Below are 22045 nucleotides of genomic sequence, written 5' to 3'. Positions count from 1 at the left end.
ATAGGAGACCAGATGCTGCTGGAAATGGTGTTGGAGGGCCAGTAGGAGGCACTCTTTCTCTGATCTAAAAAAAATATCCCAATACCCCAGGGTACTGTCTTTAGGATGGGATGTTAAACAGGTGTCCTAACTCTCTGAGGCCATTTAAGATCCCATGGCACTTATTGTAAGAGTAGGGGTGTCCTGGCTAAATTCCCAATCTGGCCCTCAATCATGGTCACCTAATAATCCCCAGGTTACAATTGGCTCATTCCTCCTCTCCCCTGTAACTATTCCCCAGGTTGTTGCTGCAAATGAGAATGTGGTCTCAGTCAACTTACCTGGTAAAATAACAGATAAATAAAGTCTAGCCTCATGTATTCCTAATGATGAAATACCTACTTAAGTTCATCTTTGTAGTGCTGTGTTTTACTGGTGTTCTGAACAGGTGGACAACAACTTCCTGTACTTTATGTCTCCAGCACCTATGGTTTATTGTCCCCCATGATAAAATAGGGTCAGAGACTGTGGATCTGTCTCCATTCGTCCGTTATGCCCAGTTTACATCGTGACATATTTCATTACACCGTGCATCTTCTTCAAGGAGTCTTGCCCCGCTACTGAACAGACAAGTGTAGTGTTTGTAACGCAAGAGGAAAGCCTAACTCTCAGAGATCAGATTTATTTTGGGAGAATGCAAAATATGGCCTTATCATTCAAGACAGGATAAATATATTGTTTCAGGTGATAATAGAACATGTTTTGTTTAGTTACTTTTCCCCTCAACTGGTTTTTCAAACTTTATAGCAAGTGAAGCTAGCTTGCACTGCAGAGTAGCTAGCTAGCTAAAATCTAGGTGGAAGATACCATAGAATTGGCTTAGCAGCCAATGTGTATTATTTAACATTACTCACTTATAGGAACGGGTAATCTTTTTAGAAGCTGCTAGCTATCCCATAAAGTAAAAACCACATATTTTCATCTTCTGCGTTCTTCAACGGCTCTGGCTGGACTGAAGACGACGCAAAGTTTGGAAAATGTAAAAGTATGTAGCATCCGTCTCTCGCAACAAAGTGTTGCGTTTCCACTCCATTGTGGACCTCCCCATTGAAATGCATGACATCCAGTGGAACGTAACGGAGTGCTTATGGGTAATGTGCATTCAAATTGCCATCGATAAAATACAATTGTGTTCGTTGTCCGCAGCTTATGCCTGCACATACCATAAATCCCACCATGGGGCACTCTGTTCACAACTTTGACATTTAGAAAACCGCTCGCCCACACGACGCCATACACGTGGTCTGCGGTTGTGACGCAGGTTGGACGTACTGACAAATTCTCTAAAAGACTATGTTGGAGGCAGCTTATGGTAGAGAACATTTAAATCTCTGGCAACAGCTCTGGTAGACATTCCTGCAGTCAGCATGCCAAGAGACATCTGTGGCATTGTGTTGTGTGACCAAACTGCATATTTTAGAATGGCCTTTTATTGTCACCAGCACAAGTTGCACCTATGTAATGATCATGCTGTTTAATCAGCTTCTTGATATGCTACACCTGTCAGGTGGTGGATTATTTTAGCAAAGGAGAAATTCTCACTAACAGGGGTGTAAACAAATGTGTGAGAAATACGTGTGTATTGAACATTTCTGGGATCTTTTATTTCAGCTCATAAAACCAACACTTTACATGTTGCGTTTATATTTTTGGTCTGTATAACACGGAACCCAAACCAGCTGCACGCTGCGCCATCGTGCATAAATTTATTTTGTCCCCCCAAACCAAACGTGATCACGATACGCAGGTTAAAATATCAAAATACACTCTGAACCAATTACATTAATTTGGGGACAGGTTAAAAAGCATGAAACCTTTATAGCAATTTAACTAGCTTGCACTTGCTAGCTAATTTGTCCTATTTAGATAGCTTGCTGTTGCCAGCTAATTTATTATGTGATATAAACATTGAGTTGTTATTTTACCTGAAATGCACAAGGTCCTCTACACCGACAATTTATCCACACATAAAACGGTCAACAGAATTGTTTCTAGTCATCTCTCCGCATAGGCTTTTTCTTCTCTTGACTTTATATTATCATAAATTAGGTGCATTATCGCCACCGATCTCATTCGTCTTTCAGTCACCCACATGGGCATAACCAATGAGGAGATGGCACGTGAGTACCTTCTTCTATAAACCATTGAGGAAATGGGAGAGGCAGGGCTTGCAGAGCGATCTGCATCAGAAATAGAACTGACTTCTATTTTAGCCCTTGGCAACACAGATGCTCGTTGGCGCAATAATTTAATAATATAGATTTCTAAATTTATTTTGCAACGCGAGCAGTGTAGTCAGCCTGTAAGTTTGGAGATATTTCACTAAAGTGTAAACCACCTGCACGGTTTGCTCTGAATGGTTAAAACATTGCCATTTTATAGACCTCTAAATTGAGAGGAAAGCATGTAGTAGTATATTGCATACAATGTAATAATTAGGCTACAGTATAATTGTATGTAAGATAATAACGCCACAATGTGGTCACGAAGACTTTGGTTATACCAACGCAAATGTGAATAAAATTTGACTAATTAACGTTTTTGATGGAAGATGCTCGCATCTGACTCCACGAAACATTCGCTGACTGAAATACAACTGGACTACTGTTGATCAAATACTTTAGAGGCGTATAAACGTTTTTCGTATTGATATTTTGAATAAGAAGTTCTGTCGGCGGTTTTTACCTTTCTTCTTGGGTTTGAACCAATCCGCTTCTGCGCGAGGAACCAATAGTTCCAGAGAAAATAAACCTATTCCAAGCGGTCCAAAAGGAAACTTGCTTCAAAACAACAACTCGACTGATTCTTGAGAATACTGCCAAACGTTTTGCAGGTCGAATGCTTACACGACGTCTACTGTTATTTGCTTCTTGTCCCGTCTCAGGAGTGTTGCCAAAGACTTTCTTTTTGTGTTGCCCCTTGGCTTTCAAACGCTAACCGTAACTCCCTCCTCTCGACTCAAACGCACTAACGCACCTTTTATTCGACGAGTTTATTACACATCATTGGGTAATTAAAAAAGAGAACGCTTTTGGAATTTTGCTAAATCAACAAATAAAACAAATGCTACTTTATTTGTATTTCAATTTACTGCTTGATTACCGATTGATATGATTCAGACATTAAGTGAACATCACATGTTGTGCACCTTGAAATGTTGTTATATTGTTCATGTTTTGTTTTTTTGTCGACTCTTTCATAGTAGCCTATGTAAAAAATGATGTTATAGATTCAAATTCTATTCCCGAAATGCTTCCTTTATCGCTCACAGAAGTGTATTCCTGTAGGCCTAGACTACTTTAGTATAAGCCTAGGCATTTCATGAGACTATTTATTATATCAACTTTCAAATTTATAATGGACCACATTAGGGTATCAATTAACTAGTTTATTTCTGTCTTGTTAATCTCACGTCAAATCATTGATGACCCAATCCAATGTATGCGTTTCTGTGCTTTATGGTTTGCTCCTGCAGAGGGCGACAAGACTGTAGGGAACCGGTTGGAAGCCCAATCTGCGCTCATCAGATAGGTCGTTTTTTAATAAATAAATTAATCTATGTTAATGGAAAATCCTCAAAATAGTGTACAGCTTCAATACTGGGTTATTACACAATCGTCACGCTCCTATTTACCAAAACACTTTTTTTGAGGGATGGATGCTTCTTAATAATAACAGCAGTCAGAACACCAATGACACATTGCAGGGGTAAACTAGTGCAGAGGTGAAAAGCTCTGGTCCAAATTAGAACATTAAGAGATGATTAAAAAGAATGGCCTGCACTATTTTTCTATTCCCTATGATTTGAAAAGTTTGCAAGGGGGATGATTCCAAAATGTATTCACAAAACCTGTTGACAACAATGTTATTTTATTTAAAAGAACCACACTTAACACGGACAGTCGTTAGGTATTATGATAAAGGTTATGATAAAATAAAACAAAAACATGTAAATTCTGAAACTTCTTTGAGAAACAGAAAACAAAAACAGTTCTCACAAAAATACAATTAATCGACCAACATGTCACATTATTTGTCAGGTATTACTGTATGATCGTGTCAGTAATGCTACTGGTTCAGTAGAGCATGGAGTGTTCAGATTATTCACTGTATGCAGGAAGTCAGTATTGAATTAGCAGAAACACAGAACTGGAATTCCTTCTTCATCCTATTTCTATGAGTAGAACCGTTAAAAGTTGATTTGCTGTGCTATTTATTCTGGTTAGTTATCTTGAAACATTTGTCCATCATGCATGTACAATACGAGAACACTTGGTAATCATGTTTAGGACACTACGATATAGATATTGTATAGCATTATATTGTATAATTGTATTATACTGTATATAACATAATATATTCATATTTGGCAATGTAATGGAAGCTTAGTAAAATAGTCAAAAACGCATTTGGAAGACTAAAACCTACTAAATTCTGAGGTTTCCGTTCAATTTCCATCCACCCTTTAGGGGAAAAATACTAGATATACAGATATGCCTCAGGTTTAAACACCCTACATGGTGCAATCCAGTACTGTACATCCCCAAATCAGTAACTTCACCATAAGAACAATATTGTCACCGCCTGCTATCAGTTGACCTTTACAACTGCAAAAGCACCATAAAACATGCAATAAACCACAGAAATACTGAGCAAAGCTCGAAAAACAAGTCATGCTGGGTTTTCTTGTGTTTTACCCAATTGAGAGCCTTATTATATGACTTCTCACTCACAGAAGCCATCACACACTTGTATTTGTGCTCTTAGTAGAACTACCTCCACCACTTTCAATCCACCTGAAGTGCATTGAGCCTAAAACTAAGCCTTGACAGGCCTTTCGGGAAATAGTTTGATAGGCAACAATTGTTCTGTAGATTCCATTCCACTTCATCAGGGAAAAGTCTCATGTAGGGACATAGAGCCTGAAAATTCCTTATTGTGTGCCCAGCGCTTGTGTCAGCCTGTGTCTTGGTCTTACCCTCCCTCGAGGTCTGGTAAAGGGGGAGGGCAAATACTGTAGGCTTGGTTGGGTCACTGTTAAGGGAAGTATGCACTGCAGCTTGATGCAGCACTCCCACCTGATGGTCGAGTCTATGAACTGCTGCTGAGTCGCCGGCGAATGAGAGATGATGGCTTGGTCTCCGTGTCCTCCTGGTCACTCTCACACTGTCTCTGATGACGAGGAGAGATATAGTAGGTTAGTTCTCTTTTACCTGACTCACACTATAGGGCAGACACAAATCATAGTGTGCTGGCTCGGTTATTTTCTTTCACATTGTTCTTTCCAGAATGGTTCCAGCAACTATGGTGCATGTACAACATTGCTTGTATTTGAATACAGTCAAGTTCTTTGCAATGTTTTCTACTTCCCCCTCCCTTTTTATTTATTTATGTGATTTTCCTCACTCATTCTACTCAAATATTTGGCCTGCATTTCAACTTCTGATGATATCACCCAACACATTAAAAGAGATTAGCAAAGCCTGGATGATAAGCCATGAGTTAATGATACAGTAGGCTATATTACCTGTGTTTTCAAAGCCTGGAAATATTTTGCTATTAATTGCATTTTTAGCAAGAGGTTAAAATAGGGGGCACTCTTTATTCAAATAATGTAATGGGTTTCGTTCAAGTGTAACTCTTAGTTAAACTGTCATGGCTGCCTTACTCACCAGTTCCTCGTCCACCAGTGCGCTAGTCTTACATAGCATCTTCAGTCGATGCAGCCGGTTGCACACCCATACCATGTTATATGACATCTAGAGAGAGAAAGAAAACAAGAAAGAAAGAAAGCAGAGGAAAGGAGATATGAAAAGAGAAAGAAAGGAGGATGTCGAGGGGACGGGAACATAAGAGTCAGATATAGACAGAAAAATACTGTTATTTGACACTATGATGTATACACCCTGCTTCTCAATGTACACTGAAGAAAAATAAATGCAACATGCAACCATTTCAAAGATTTTACCGAGTTATAGTTCATATAATGAAATCAGTCAATTGGGGAAAGGGGAAAGGGGGATACCTAGTCAGTTGTCCAACTGAAAATATTAAACTGAAATGTGTCTTCCGCATTTAACCCAACCCCTCTGAATCAGAGAGGTGCTGGGGCTGCCTTAATTGACATCCACGTCTTCGGCGCCCGGGGTTAACTGACTTGCTCAGGGGCAGAATGACAGATTTTTACCTTGTCAGCTCGGGGATTCGATCCAGAAACCTTTTGGTTACTGGCCCAACACTCTAACCAATTGAAATAAATTAATTAGACTGCAATCTCTGGATTTCACATGAATGGGAATACAGATATGCATCTGTTGGTCACAGATACTGTAAAAAAAGGTAGGGGCGTGGATCAGAAAACCTGGTGTGGCCACCATTTGCCTCATGCAGAGCGACACATCTCCTTCGCATAGAGTTGGTCAGGCTGTTGATTGTGGCACGTGGAATGTTGTCCCACACCTCTTCAATGGCTGTGCGAAGTTGCTGGATATTGGTGGGAACCGGAACACACAGCCTTTCACGTCGATCCAGAGCATCCCAAACATGCTCAATGGGTGGCATGTCAGGTGAGTATACAGGCCATGGAAGAACTGGGACATTTCCAGCTTCCAGGTATTGTGTACAGATCCTTGCGACATGGAGCCATGCATTATAATGCTGAAATATGACGAGATGGCAGCAGATTAATGGCACAACAATGGACCTCAGGATCTCATCATAGTATCTCTGTGCATTCAAATTGCCATCAATAAAATGCAATTGTGTTCGTGGTCCGTAGCTTATGCCTACCCATACCATAGCCCCACCGCCACCATAGGGCACTCTGTTAACAACGTTGACATCAACGTCTGCCGGTACAGTTGAAACCGGATTCATCCATGAAGTACACACTTCTCCAACGTGCCATTGGCCATCAAAGAAAGGTGAGCATTTGCCCACGACGCTGAACTGCAGTCAGGTCCAGGCCCTGGTGAGGACGACGAGCATGCAGATGAGCTTCCCTGAGATGGTTTCTGACAGTTAGTGCAGATATTCTTCGGTTGTGCAAACCCAGTTTTACAAGCTGTCAGGGTGACTGGTCTCAGACGATTCCATAGGTGAAGAAGCCGGATGTGGAGGTCCTGGGCTGGCATAGTACACGTGGTCTGCGGTTGGACGTACTGCCAAATTTTCTAAAACAATGTCCTGTATGCTCTCGGCGGCTGGCCCTTGCTTCATATTCATCGCCAAACCCACTGGCTCCAGGTCATCTATAAGTCTTTGCTAGATAAAGCCCTGCCTTATCTCAGCTCACTGGTCACCGTAGCACGCGGTTCAGCAGGTATATTTCACTGGTCATCCCCAAAGCCAACTCCTCCTTTGGCCACCGTTCTCTGCTGCCAATGACTGGAACAAATTGCAAAAATCACTGAAGCTGGAGTCTTATATCTCCCTCACTAACTTTAAGCATCAGCTGTCAGAGCAGCTTACCGATCACTACACCTGTACACAGCCCATCTGTAAATAGCCCACCCAACTACCTCATCCCCATATTGTTATTTAGTTTTGCTCTTTTGCACCCCAGTATCTCTACTTGCACATCATCATCTGTACATCTATCACTCCAGTGTTAATGCTAAATTGTAATTATTTTGCCACTATGGCCTATTTATTGCCTTACCTCCCTAATCTTACTACATTTGCACACACTGTACATAGATTTTTCTATTGTGTTATTGACTGTACGTTTGTTTATGTGTAACTCTGTGTTGTTGTTTTTGTCGCACTGCTTTGCTTTATCTTGGCCAGGTCACAGTTGTAAATGAGAACTTGTTCTCAACTGGCCTACCTGCTTAAATAAAGGTGAAATAAAATGTAAAAAATAAAAAACATATTATGGAACAGCCGGGACTGTGAAGCAACACAAACATAGGCACAGATACATACATACACAGACATGATAACATACGCACTATACACACACATACATGTATGGATATTTCAGGCTGCGAATATGATAAGAAAAAGTCCCTCCATTAAAGGTGTACAGTGTTTTCTCCGACACATTGGTGCGGCTGGCTTCCGGGTTGGATGGGCATTGTGTCAAGAAGCAGTGCGGCTTGGTTGGGTTGTGTTTCGGAGGACGCATGGCTCTCGACCTTCGCCTCTCCCGAGTCCGTACGGGAGTTGCAGCGATGAGACAAGACTGTAACTACTACCAATTGGATACCACGTAATTGGGGAGAAAAAAGTGGGTAAAAAAATAAATAAAAAAACAGAAGAAAAGTAAGAAGCCCTAACCAACGTCATGTGATTAGGGATCCAAGTCTTGGATGTCACCCTGGTATGGTGAAATTCAGTGGCATGGACGCCAAGGGAAGCCAGACTTCCCCCCAAAAATTACAAATTTAAAAAATACTTGTTTTTGAATCTTTTAGTTGTCACTGTATTAGACGTAAGCATAGATGATGTGATGCTGTTGAAAATGTTGAAGTTCTGGAACTGCACTGTTGGTTAAGAGCTTGTAAGTAAGCATTTCACGGTAAAGTCTACACTTGCTGTATTCGGCGCATGTGGCAAATAAAGTTTGATTTGATATGGTGCTGGAATAGTGGCGGCAGCTCCTGTTTTCTTTTTGCGACTTGCGGTAACTCTCTGGTGTTCTAAGTCAATAGTTGTTTAGTAGTCTGAAAATGTCGGTAACATTAACTTGATTGACCATGCTGTATGCCATGTAACTGTTTGTTACATCTAATATGCTTTGTGGACTTCACCAGACAGATGTTGCACTCTGGTTTTGTGATTCATTTATTCTGCCACTGTCTTCTTATTGTCTCAGCCTTATGCCTATATATCACGCTGCAAGGCATCTGAACTAACAGGTTATAGAGCAAACAAGGCAATTATCAAATCAAATCTAATTTTATTAGTCACATGCGCCATATACAACAGGTCCTTAGACCTTACAGTGAAATGCTTAATTAAAGTGACTATGCATAGATGACAACAAAGAGTGGCAGTGGTGTGGAGAGGGGAGGGGGGGCAATGCGAATAGTCTGGGTAGATATTTGACTAGATGTTCAGGAGTCTTAAGGCTTGGGAGAATAAGTTGTTTAGAAGCCTCTTGGACCTAGACTTGGTGCTCCGGTACCACTTGCCGTATGGTAGCATGGAGAACAGTCTATGACTAGGGTGGCTGGAGTCTTTGAGGTCCTGGATGGCAGGAAGCTTGGCCCCAGTGATGTACTGGGCCGTTCGCACTACCCTCTGTAGTGCCTGGCGGTCGGAGGCCGAGCAGTTGCCATACCAGGCAGTGATGCAACCAGATGCTCTCGATGGTGCAGCTGTAGACCATTTTGAGGATCTGAGGACCCATGCCAAGTCTTTTCAGTCTCCTGAGGGGGAATAGGTTATGTCGTGCCACTTCAGGACTGTCATGGTGTGCTTGGACCATGTTAGTTTGTTGGTGATGTGGACACCAAGGAAATTGAAGCTCTCAACCTGCTCCACTGCAGCCCCGTCGATGAGCTTGGGGGCGTACTCGGTCCTCTTTTTCCTGTAGTCCACAAGCATCTCATTTGTCTTGATCATGTTGAGGGAGAGGTTGTCCTGGCACCACACAGCCAGGTCTCTGACCTCCTCCCTATAGGCTGTCTCGTTGTTGTCGGTGATCAGGCCTACCACTGCTGTGTCATCGGCAAATTGAATGGTGTTGTTGGAGTCGTGCCTGGCCGTGCAGTCATGAGTGAACAGGGAGTACAGGAGGGGGCTGAGGACGCCCCCCTGAGGGGCCCCTGTGTTGAGGATCAGCGTGGTGGATGTGTTGTTACCTACCCTTACCACCTGGGGACGGCCCATCTGGAACTCCAGGATCCAGTTGCAGAGCGAGGTGTTTAGTCCCAGGGTCCTTAGCTTATTGATGAGCTTTGAGGGCACTATCGTGTTGAATGCTGAGCTGTCGTCAATGAATAGTATTCTCACATAGGTGTTGCTTTTGTCCAGGTGGGAAAGGGTGCAATAGAGACTGCATCATCTGTGGATCTGTTGGGGAAGTATGCAAATTGGAGTGGGTCTAGGGTTTCTGGGATGATGGTGTTGATGTGAGCCATGACCAGTCTTTCAAAGCACTTCATGGCTACAGACGTGAGAGCTACGAGTCGTAGTCATTTTTAATTTTACTTTTATTGAACTAGGCAAGTCAGTTAAGAACATGTTCTTATTTTCAATGACAGCCTAGGAACAGTGGGTTAACTGCCTTGTTCAGGGGCAGAACAACAGATTTTTACCTTGTCAGTTCGGGATTAGATCTTCTAACCATTCAGTTACTAGACCAACGCACTAACCACTAGGCTACCTGCTGCCCCATTTAGGCAGGTTACCTTACTGTTCTTGGACACAGGCACTATGGTGGTCTGCTTAAAACATGTTGGTATTACAGACTCGGACAGGGAGAGGATGAAAATGTCAGTGAAGACACTTGCTAGTTGGTCAGCGCATACTTGCAGTACACATCCTGGCAATCTGTTTGGCCCTGCGGCTTTGTGAATGTTAACCTGTTTAAAGTTTTTACTCACATTGGCTGCGGAGAGCGTGACCACACAGTCTTCCAGTACAGCTGGTGCTCTCATGCCTGTTTTAGTGTTATTTGCCTCGAAGCGAGCATAGAAGTAGTTTAGCTCGTCCGGTAGGCTCGTGTCACTGGGCAGCTCTCGTCTGTGCTTCCCTTTGTAGTCTGTAATGGTCTACAGGCCCTGCCACACGAGCGTCAGAGCCGGTGTAGTATGACTCGATCTTAGTCATCTATTAACGCTTTTCCTGTTTGATGGTTCGTCGGAGGGCATAGCGGGATTTCTTATAAGCTTCCGGGTTAGAGTCCCACTCCTTGAAAGTGGCAGCTCTAGCCTTTAGCTCAGTGCGGATACTCCGTGTAAGCCATGGCTTCTGGTATGTACGTACGATCACTGTTGGGACGATGTCATCGATGAAGCCAATGACAGATGTGGTGTACTCCTCAATGCCATTTGATGCCACATATTCCAGTATGTGCTAGCAAAACAGTCCTGTAGCTTAGCATCTATTTCATCTGATCACTTTTTTATTGATCTTGTTACTGGTGCTTCCTGCTTTAATTTTTGCTTGTACGCAGGAATCAGGAGGATGGAATTATGGTCAGATTTGCCAAATGGAGTGCGAGAGAGCTTTGTATGCATTTCTGTGTGTGGAGTATAGGTGGTCCAGAGTTATTTTCTCTCTGGTTGCACATTTAACATGCTAATAGAAGTTAGGTAAAACTGATTTAAGTTTCTCTGCATTAAAGTCCCCGGCTACTAGGAGCGCCGCCTCTGAGTGAGGCGTTTTCTTGTTTGCTTATGGCGGAGTACAGCTCATTCAATGCTATCTTAGTGCCAGCCTCTGACTGGGGACAACCTTCTCTGCAGCACTCCACCAATCAGGCCTTTATGGTAGAGTGGCCAGACAGAAGCCACTCCTCAGTAAAAAGCACATGACCGCCCGCTTGGAGTTTGCCAAAAGAAACCTAAAGCACTCTCAGACCATGAGAAACAATATTCTCTGGTCTGATGAAACCAAGTTTGAACTATTTGGCCTGAATGCCAAGCGTCCCGCCTGGAGGAAAACTGGCACCATCCCTAAGGTGAAGCATGGTGGTGGCAGCATCATGCTGTGGAGATGTTTTTCCAGCGACAGGGACCAGGAGACAGGTCAGGATCGAGGGAAAGCTAAACGGAGCAAAGTACAGAGAGATCCTTGATGAAAACCTGCTCCAGAGCACTCAGGACCTCAGACTGGGGTGAGGTTCACCTTCCAACAGTACAACAACCCTAAGCACACAGCCAAGACAACACAGGAGTGGTTTCGGCACAAGTCTCTGGATGTCCTTGAGTGGCCCAGTCAGAGCCCAGACTTGAACCCGATCTAACATCTCTGGAGAGACCTGAAAATAGCTGTGCAGCGAAGCTTCCCATCAAACCTGACCGAGATTGAGAGGATCTGCAGAGAAGAATGAGAAAAACTCCCCAAATACAGGTGTGCCAAGTTTGTTGCGTCATACTCAAGGTTGTAATCGCTGCCAAAGGTGCTTCAACAAAGTACTGAGTAAAGGGTTTGAATACTTACTTAAATATCACAGTTACATGTTTTATTTGTAATATATTTGCTACAATTTCAAAACCTGTTTTTGCTTTGTCAATATGGGGTATTGTGTGTAGACTGATGGGGGGGGGGGGGGGGGGACACTTTAATCCATTTTAGAATAAGGCTGTAATGTAACAAAATTTGGAAAAAGTCAAGGGGTCTGAATACTTTCCGAATGCACTGTACATACAGTCAAATCAAATCAAATCAAATTTTATTTGTCACATACACATGGTTAGCAGATGTTAATGCGAGTGTAGCGAAATGCTTGTGCTTCTAGTTCCGACAATGTAGTAATAACAAGTAATCTAACTAACAATTCCAAAACTACTGTCTTGTACACAGTGTAAGGGGATAAAGAATATGTACATAAGGATATATGAATGAGTGATGGTACAGAGCAGCATAGGCAAGATACAGTAGATGGTATCGGGTACAGTATGTACAAATGAGATGAGTATGTAAACAAAGTGGCATAGTATAGTATAAAGTGGCTAGTGATACATGTATTACATAAGGATACCGTCGATGATATAGAGTACAGTATATACGTATGCATATGAGATGAATAATGTAGGGTAAGTAACATTTATATAAGGTAGCATTGTTTAAAGTGGCTAGTGATATATTTACATCATTTCCCATCAATTCCCATTATTAAAGTGGCTGGAGTTGAGTCAGTGTCAGTGTGTTGGCAGCAGCCACTCAGTGTTAGTGGTGGCTGTTTAACAGTCTGATGGCCTTGAGATAGAAGCTGTTTTTCAGTCTCTCGGTCCCAGCTTTGATGCACCTGTACTGACCTCGCCTTCTGGATGATAGCGGGGTGAACAGGCAGTGGCTCGGGTGGTTGATGTCCTTGATGATCTTTATGGCCTTCCTGTGACATCGGGTGGTGTAGGTGTCCTGGAGGGCAGGTAGTTTGCCCCCGGTGATGCGTTGTGCAGACCTCACTACCCTCTGGAGAGCCTTACGGTTGAGGGCGGTGCAGTTGCCATACCAGGCGGTGATACAGCCCGCCAGGATGCTCTCGATTGTGCATCTGTAGAAGTTTGTGAGTGCTTTTGGTGACAAGCCGAATTTCTTCAGCCTCCTGAGGTTGAAGAGGCGCTGCTGCGCCTTCTTCACGATGCTGTCTGTGTGAGTGGACCAATTCAGTTTGTCTGTGATGTGTATGCCGAGGAACTTAAAACTTGCTACCCTCTCCACTACTGTTCCATCGATGTGGATAGGGGGGTGTTCCCTCTGCTGTTTCCTGAAGTCCACAATCATCTCCTTAGTTTTGTTGACGTTGAGTGTGAGGTTGTTTTCCTGACACCACACTCCGAGGGCCCTCACCTCCTCCCTGTAGGCCGTCTCATCGTTGTTGGTAATCAAGCCTACCACTGTTGTGTCGTCCGCAAACTTGATGATTGAGTTGGAGGCGTGCGTGGCCACGCAGTCGTGGGTGAACAGGGAGTACAGGAGAGGGCTCAGAACGCAACCTTGTGGGGCCCCAGTGTTGAGGATCAGCGGGGAGGAGATGTTGTTGCCTACCCTCACCACCTGGGGGCGGCCCGTCAGGAAGTCCAGTACCCAGTTGCACAGGGCGGGGTCGAGACCCAGGGTCTCGAGCTTGATGACGAGCTTGGAGGGTACTATGGTGTTGAATGCCGAGCTGTAGTCGATGAACAGCATTCTCACATAGGTATTCCTCTTGTCCAGATGGGTTAGGGCAGTGTGCAGTGTGGTTGAGATTGCATCGTCTGTGGACCTATTTGGGCGGTAAGCAAATTGGAGTGGGTCTAGGGTGTCAGGTAGGGTGGAGGTGATATGGTCCTTGACTAGTCTCTCAAAGCACTTCATGATGACGGATGTGAGTGCTACGGGGCGGTAGTCATTTAGCTCAGTTACCTTAGCTTTCTTGGGAACAGGAACAATGGTGGCCCTCTTGAAGCATGTGGGAACAGCAGACTGGTATAGGGATTGATTGAATATGTCCGTAAACACACCGGCCAGCTGGTCTGCGCATGCTCTGAGGGCGCGGCTGGGGATGCCATCTGGGCCTGCAGCCTTGCGAGGGTTAACACGTTTAAATGTCTTACTCACCTCGGCTGCAGTGAAGGAGAGACCGCATGTTTTCGTTGCAGGCCGTGTCAGTGGCACTGTATTGTCCTCAAAGCGGGCAAAAAAGTTATTTAGTCTGCCTGGGAGCAAGACATCCTGGTCCGTGACTGGGCTGGGTTTCTTCCTGTAGTCCGTGATTGACTGTAGACCCTGCCACATGCCTCTTGTGTCTGAGCCGTTGAATTGAGATTCTACTTTGTCTCTGTACTGGCGCTTAGCTTGTTTGATAGCCTTGCGGAGGGAATAGCTGCACTGTTTGTATTCGGTCATGTTACCAGACACCTTGCCCTGATTAAAAGCAGTGGTTCGCGCTTTCAGTTTCACACGAATGCTGCCATCAATCCACGGTTTCTGGTTAGGGAATGTTTTAATCGTTGCTATGGGAACGACATCTTCAACGCACGTTCTAATGAACTCGCACACCGAATCAGCGTATTCGTCAATGTTGTTATCTGACGCAATACGAAACATCTCCCAGTCCACGTGATGGAAGCAGTCTTGGAGTGTGGAGTCAGCTTGGTCGGACCAGCGTTGGACAGACCTCAGCGTGGGAGCCTCTTGTTTTAGTTTCTGTCTGTAGGCAGGGATCAACAAAATGGAGTCGTGGTCAGCTTTTCCGAAAGGGGGGCGGGGCAGGGCCTTATATGCGTCGCGGAAGTTAGAGTAACAATGGTCCAAGGTCTTTCCTCCCCTGGTTGCGCAATCGATATGCTGATAAAATTTGGGGAGTCTTGTTTTCAGATTAGCCTTGTTAAAATCCCCAGCTACAATGAATGCAGCCTCCGGATAAATTGTTTCCAGTTTGCAGAGAGTTAAATAAAGTTCGTTCAGAGCCATCGATGTGTCTGCTTGGGGGGGGATATATACGGCTGTGATTATAATCGAAGAGAATTCTCTTGGTAGATAATGCGGTCTACATTTGATTGTGAGGAATTCTAAATCAGGTGAACAGAAGGATTTGAGTTCCTGTATGTTTCTTTCATCGCACCATGTCACGTTAGTCATAAGGCATACGCCCCCGCCCCTCTTTTTACCAGAAAGATGTTTTTTCCTGTCTGCGCGATGCGTGGAGAAACCTTTTGGCTGCACCGCTTCGGATAGCGTCTCTCCAGTAAGCCACGTTTCCGTGAAGCAAAGAACGTTATAGTCTCTGATGTCCCTCTGGAATGCTACCCTTGCTCGGATTTCATCAACCTTGTTGTCAAGAGACTGGACATTGGCAAGAAGAATGCTAGGGAGTGGTGCGCGCTGTGTCCGTCTCCGGAGTCTGACCAGAAGACCGCCTCGTTTCCCTCTCTTTCGGAGTCGTTTTTTTGGGTCGCTGCATAGGATCCACTCCGTTGTCCTGTTTGTAAGGCAGAACACAGGATCCGCGTCGCGGAAAACATATTCTTGGTCGTACTGATGGTGAGTTGATGCTGATCTTATATTCAGTAGTTCTTCTCGACTGTATGTAATGAAACCTAAGATGACCTGGGGTACTAATGTAAGAAATAACACGTAAAAAAACAAAAAACTGCATAGTTTCCTAGGAACGCGAAGCGAGGCGGCCATCTCTGTCGGTGCCAGTCACCAAGAGGTCCAAGAAGTTTCAAAGACACCTGCTGAGATTTCAAATTCTGCCATGGAGTGTGCTAGTCCTTGTATCACCAAAGAAGAGGAAATAGGATAAGAAAATGTCCCCCCATTAAAACCCCAGAAGACGCGAAACCCCTCTCATGTTATTAGGGATTCAGTTTGTCTGGTTCTTCTCACTTCCACTGAATTTTCCCCAAGTTTGAGTCAATATTTTGTAAAACAGGTTTTTAATTAATGAATGCTTTAACCATTGAAGGCAATCAAAGTTCTTTCAACTTTACAATCTACATTACACCATATCAGGGCGATATACAGGACTTGGATCCCTATGAGTCTTCTTCTGGGGGTTTTAATTGAGTTATTTCAAAAAATCCTATTTCTGCTTTTTCTTTGGTGATATACATATTACTTCAACCCTCAACCCCCCCTCCCTTGCCCCCACTCTTCTGCGGACATGACAACCCCCCCCCCCCCCCCCCCCAATATTATTAGCACTCAGTAATGACGTAGCTAACTATATAGTGCTGCTATGGTCATAACTAGCGCTGCTAACGTCGTAGCTAACTTGTTACCGCTGCTAACTACGTAGCTAAATAGATGGCGCTGCTAATGACATAACTAGTTAGCGCTGCTAACGTCTTAACTAAGTTGTTAGCGCTTCTAACTAGCCAGTGCTGTTCATTTAAACAAATATCACTGGCAAAAATATTTTGATGGTCTTTGAAATATTTTGCAGGTGTTTCAAATATTTAGCAGCTTTTCACAAAACTTAAGAGCATGAAATATTTCACTAGCAGAAATATTGAGTAGACCGAAATATTTAGCAGGCCTTTGAAATATTTTGCAGCTTTTGACCAAACCTCAGCCTGAAATATTTAGCAGCCTACCAAACTATTTTGACGCCTTTTAACAAAATTCGCAACCTATTATTGTGAAAGCTGGTTAGCACCTTAGGGAGTAGACTTGAAAATGGCCATTCGAACAAAACGTTTCCGCCTCACATTCATGTCCTATTTGTTAATTTAGCTCTCCAGAAGACAATCATCGACTGTGTAGCAATGACCTCAGTTTGATTTCATTATCTGTTTTAATAAAACACATGCACATTTTCAATATTTGAGCTTCATTCAGTGTCATAACAATATGTGATATGGCATAAAATTATATGTGTCACGTTCTGACCTTTATTTCCTTTGTGTTGTATTTATTTAGTATGGTCAGGGCGTGAGTTGGGTGGGCAGTCTATGTTTGTTTTTCTATGTTTTGGGGCATTTCTATGTTTCGGCCTAGTATGGTTCTCAATCAGAGGCAGGTGTCATTAGTTGTCTCTGATTGAGAATCATACTTAGGTAGCCTGGGTTGCACTGTTTGTTTGTGGGTGATTGTCTATGTTAGTGGCTTGTGTCAGCACAGGTCTCATTTTGTAGCTTCACGGTCGTATTTGGTTTATTGTTTTTTTGTTACTCTTTTGTATAGTGTTCAGTGTTCTCTTTATTAAAATTCACTATGAACACATACCACGCCGCATATTGGTCCTCTGATCCTTCTCGCCTCTCCTCTTCAGATGAAGAGGAGGAAGACCGTGACAGAATCACCCACCAACCAAGGACCAAGCGGCGTGGTAAAAATCAGCGACGACAGCAGCAGCAGCAACAACAGCGGCCGGTATCACAGGACTCCTGGACATGGGAGGAGATACTGAACGGAGAGGGACCCTGGGCACAGGCTGGGGAATATCGCCGCCCCAAAGCAGAGCTGGAGGCAGCGAAAGCTGAGCGGCGGCGATATGAGGAGGCAGCACGGCAGTGCGACAGGTACGAGAGACAGCCCCAAGTTTTTTTGGGGGGGGGGGCACACGAGGGGTGGAGCTAAGCCAGGTAGCAGACCTGCGCTCACTCCTCGTGCTTATTATAAGCAGCGCGTTACTGGTCAGGCACCGTGTTATGCGGTTAAGCGCACGGTGTCGCCAGTACGTGTCCATAGCCCGGTGCGCTATAGGACAGCCCCCCGAGAGTGTCATGCGAGCGCGGGCATCGAGCCAGGGCGTATGGTGCCTGCTCAGCGGGTCTGGTCGCCGGTACGCAGTTTTGGGCCAGGGTATCCTGCGCCGGCTCTGCGTGCTGTGTCTCCGGGGCGCTGGGAGGGTGCAGTGCGTCCTCTGCCTGCGCTCCGCTCGTGCCGGGCGAATGTGGGAATGGAGCCTAAGGGAGAGGTGCGTGTAGTAAGCACTAGATCTCCTGTGCTTACCCACAGCCCAGTTCAACCTGTGCCTGCACTCTGGAGGGTCCAGGCTAGAGTGGTTGTCGAGCCTGGGGAAGTGGTGCCAAGGTTGCGCACCAGAGCTCCAGTGCTCCCCCACAGCACGGTCCTTCAGGTGCCTCCTAACACCAAGCCTCCTGAAGGTCTCCCCAGCCTGGTGGTTCCTGTGGCAGCCCCACGCACCAGGCTGTCTCTGTCTCCTCCCTGCAGGTGGTCCCGCCTGTCCGGCGCCGCTGCCGGAGCCTCCCGCCTGTCCGGCGCCGCTGCCGGAGCCTCCCGCCTGTCCGGCGCCGCTGCCGGAGCCTCCCGCCTGTCCGGCGCCCCTGCCGGAGCCTCCCGCCTGTCCGGCGCCGGAGCCCCTCTGCCCCGAGCAGCTGTCCCTCTGTACCGAGCAGCTGTCCCTCTGTACCGAGCAGCTGCCCCTCTGTACCGAGCAGCTGCCCCACCTCTGTCCCGAGCAGCTGCCCCACCTCTGTCCCGAGCAGCTGCCCCACCTCTGTCCCGAGCTGCCCCTCTGTCCCGAGCTGCCCCTCTGTCCAGTGGGGTCATTGAGAGGGGTGGCCATGGTGAGAAAGCCACGAAGGCGGACAATAAGGCGGACTAAGACAATGGTGAAGTGGGATCCGCGTCCCGCGCCAGACCCGCCACCGCGGACAGACGCCCACCCAGACCCTCCCCTATAGGTCAAGGTTTTGCGGCCGGAGTCCGCACCTTTGGGGGGGGGGGGGGGGGGGGGGTACTGTCACGTTCTGACCTTTATTTTCTTTGTGTTGTATTTATTTAGTATGGTCAGGGCGTGAGTTGGGTGGGCAGTCTGTTTTTCTATGTTTTGGGGCATTTCTATGTTTCGGCCTAGTATGGTTCTCAATCAGAGGCAGGTGTCATTAGTTGTCTCTGATTGAGAATCATACTTAGGTAGCCTGGGTTGCACTGTTTGTTTGTGGGTGATTGTCTATGTTAGTGGCTTGTGTCAGCACAGGTCTCATTTTGTAGCTTCACGGTCGTATTTGGTTTATTGTTTTTTTGTTACTCTTTTGTATAGTGTTCAGTGTTCTCTTTATTAAAATTCACTATGAACATATACCACGCCGCATATTGGTCCTCTGATCCTTCTCGCCTCTCCTCTTCAGATGAAGAGGAGGAAGACCGAGACAATATGATATAAATTGGCCATATATCCTACTCACCTTCCATTTCCTCTTGGCATTGAACTTCTTAAAGTTCTTCATGTTGATGGAGGAGCGATTCCTGTTGGCCACCTGTTTTCGTGTCAGAGGCTAAAAGAGATGGATAGATAATAAGTGCAGGAGATACAATTAATCAATGTAGAGATTAAAAACAAATACACATATTAAACGTGCATTATACCACAGCCTTTCTGAATACACATTTCTGATTGATTAGAAGGGCATTCTAGAATGGACATTAAAACCAGATAACGGGACAGTTGGAAAAGATATCGGGACACCTTGCATTCGTGAAGCAATAAGCGCCAACACATGCAAACTGTACTTGCTACAAAGTTACAGAAACCGAATCCAACAACCACACAAACGCAGTTCCAACGAGGAAAAAAATAGCTACCATTGATTTATTTTTGCAGAGATCTTTTTTTGAGCATCTGATGTAACATGGTGAGTGATAAATTAATTTCTCTGTTCCTAATGTTGCAGTCATGACGCAAATGGCGCTATGCTGTCAAATACTCCCACGTTTATAGTTTGACCAGCTGTTTTCAGCAACTGATATATTTTAATTTGCTTGTCATATTGGCAGGTTTGCTAGCAACAAACAATTTAGCGAACTTCTAGCCTAGTGTTTGATATGCAATGCGATCTCCTCGTAATTAACAGTGTTGCGTGTCCTGACGAGGGCAAACTTTTCTAGCTATGCCAGGCAAAATCGGGCATTATCAGCTCATTGTTATGGATGCATCCAAATGAATGTCAATAGAAAACAGCTACTGCAGAGGTCGTGACTGTGAGCCGTTGGATAAGAACGAACGACTGGGTCGCGTGTCTTTCTACCGGTACATTTTTAATTGTTCCTTTATTTTACTAGGCAAGTCAGTTAAGAACAAATTATTATTTTCAATGACGGCCTAGGAACAGTGGGTTAATTGCCTGTTCAGGGGCAGAACGACAGATTTGTACCTTGTCAGCTCGGAGATATGAACTTGAAACTTCTCGGTCCAATCCTCTAACCACTAGGCTACCCTGCCGCCCCAAATGTGTGCTTATAGTATTGTTTTCTTTGGCAGCTGTGGTATAAGCGGGATAAACGCCAACGTTCTGTACTTTACCTCTGCTCCGCCTCGTCCATTATTTCTAAGGTAATGTACAGAATGTCAGCGTTTATCCTTTCCATATTAAACCGTTTGTAGGGAGCAAAGCCTTGGCTGCCGACTCTCACCTTGATCCAGGGGTGCTGTAGACACTCCTCAGCTGTAATTCTCTCACTACACATAGACAGACCGACAGAGACGATAAGATCAGTGCACACAGACACCACAGGCGGTCAGACAAAAGGTAATCTATTAATTTGATATGCGAGTTCATATTCTATCAATAGCGTCTGAAATAGAAAGCTGTCATTCTCAGATGTCATTCTCTCACTTACACAGAGACAGACAAGTAACCACAGAAAGTTAGACAAAGGGTGATCTATTCATACAATACACAGTTCCTATTCTATCAATAGAGGCTGAAAAGAAAGTATAGTGGCTGAAAGAACCTAGTATCCATCCATTTACAATAGGTGCAAAGTCACAAAATAAGTGATGCTTTCACTATTCCAGTCATTTTCCATATTTGTCTTGACATCATAATAGGCCAAATTACCCATGACCAATGCATTATTTACTTCTGATCTTTCACTAAGAGCTTCTGGATGAAGTCTTTGGCCATGGCGCTGGTCATGCTGAAGTGGTGGTCGTCAAACTTATAGTTCAAGGCTATGATGTTCCTCAGCGTCTCCTCGTCCTTGTCCCCTTGGAACGGGGACATACCACTCAGTCTGGAAAAATAAAGGGCAGTCAGAGGAAAGAAGGTTGCTCTGTTACCATTGCCCAATTCCAAGTCAACAGAGAGGAAGATGGCACTATTGCCACATTGTTAATACTCTGATTAACTCTGCAAATAGCAATGCTGGGTGATTTGAAAAGTCATAGTCAATCGATCAATAATATAATAAATCTTATAGCAAAAATCTTTGTAAATTAAAGATAATCTGTTGAAACAATGAAAATAGAAAGGTTCAGACCTTTTGTGAAACATCACAGCACAGTTGAAACATATATGGCAAACAGAAATCAAAACTGGATGGTGTTCAGAGATGGATGGGAGGGGTTGAGGGTAGCTGAAGGATGGGACTAAAAACAAACAAAAGATAGCTGTTGTAAAATACACTGTGTCCGTAAAATGTATATAGTATGTATAAGCTAGAAGTGGAAGCCTAAGTGTTGTTGTCCATTAGTTTAATCCAATTAGGGGAGGGGTGGTAGTTAAGAGAAAATAATAAAGAAAGACACAATTATATAAACTCAGCAAAAAAAGAAACGTCCTCTCACTGTCAACTGCGTTTATTTTCAGCAAACTTAACATGTGTAAATATTTGTATGAACATAACAGGATTCAACAACTGAGACATGAACTGAACAAGTTCCACAGACATGTGACTAACATAAATGGAATAATGTGTCCCTGAACAACAGGGGGGTCAAAATCCAAAGTAACAGTCAATATCTGGTGTGGCCACCAGCTGCATTAAGTACTGCAGTGCATGCTGTGACGCACTGCCCCAGACCCTCCACCTCCAAATCGATCTCGCTCCAGAGTACAGGCCTCGGTGTAACGCTCATTCCTTCGTCGATAAATGAAAATCCGACCATCACCCCTGGTGAGACAAAACCGCAACTCGTCAGTGAAGAGCACTT

General features: G+C 44.5%; 2 protein-coding genes across 4 annotated transcripts in view; both read right to left on the bottom strand.

Annotated features, from left to right (window-relative positions):
* Positions 1-2885, bottom strand: part of LOC139373545 (rho guanine nucleotide exchange factor 2-like) — a 97587-nt gene extending 94702 nt beyond the window's left edge. The window contains exon 1 of the mRNA XM_071114175.1: positions 2725-2885. The gene's annotated coding sequence lies outside the window, so the exon portion shown is untranslated. The remainder of the gene's footprint in view (positions 1-2724) is intronic.
* A 1007-nt stretch (positions 2886-3892) lies between these two features.
* The window catches only part of LOC139373544 (death-associated protein kinase 2-like), a 41785-nt gene continuing 23632 nt past the window's right edge, over positions 3893-22045 (bottom strand). For 2 of the 3 annotated variants that reach the window (XM_071114173.1, XM_071114172.1), the window contains exons 8-12: positions 20974-21126; positions 20524-20569; positions 19299-19388; positions 5712-5798; positions 3893-5211 (exon numbers count right to left, since the gene is read on the bottom strand). In XM_071114173.1, coding sequence (XP_070970274.1) covers positions 5131-5211; positions 5712-5798; positions 19299-19388; positions 20524-20569; positions 20974-21126 — 457 coding nt within the window. In that variant the 3' untranslated portion in view covers positions 3893-5130. The remainder of the gene's footprint in view (positions 5212-5711; positions 5799-19298; positions 19389-20523; positions 20570-20973; positions 21127-22045) is intronic. The other variant, XM_071114174.1, reaches the window with a different exon arrangement.

The sequence above is a fragment of the Oncorhynchus clarkii genome, chromosome 18, assembly GCF_045791955.1.
Source record: "Oncorhynchus clarkii lewisi isolate Uvic-CL-2024 chromosome 18, UVic_Ocla_1.0, whole genome shotgun sequence".
NCBI classification, from domain to species: domain Eukaryota; kingdom Metazoa; phylum Chordata; class Actinopteri; order Salmoniformes; family Salmonidae; genus Oncorhynchus; species Oncorhynchus clarkii.
The sequence above is the reverse complement of the archived record's forward strand: the minus strand, read 5'-3'. Positions and strand labels throughout refer to the sequence as shown.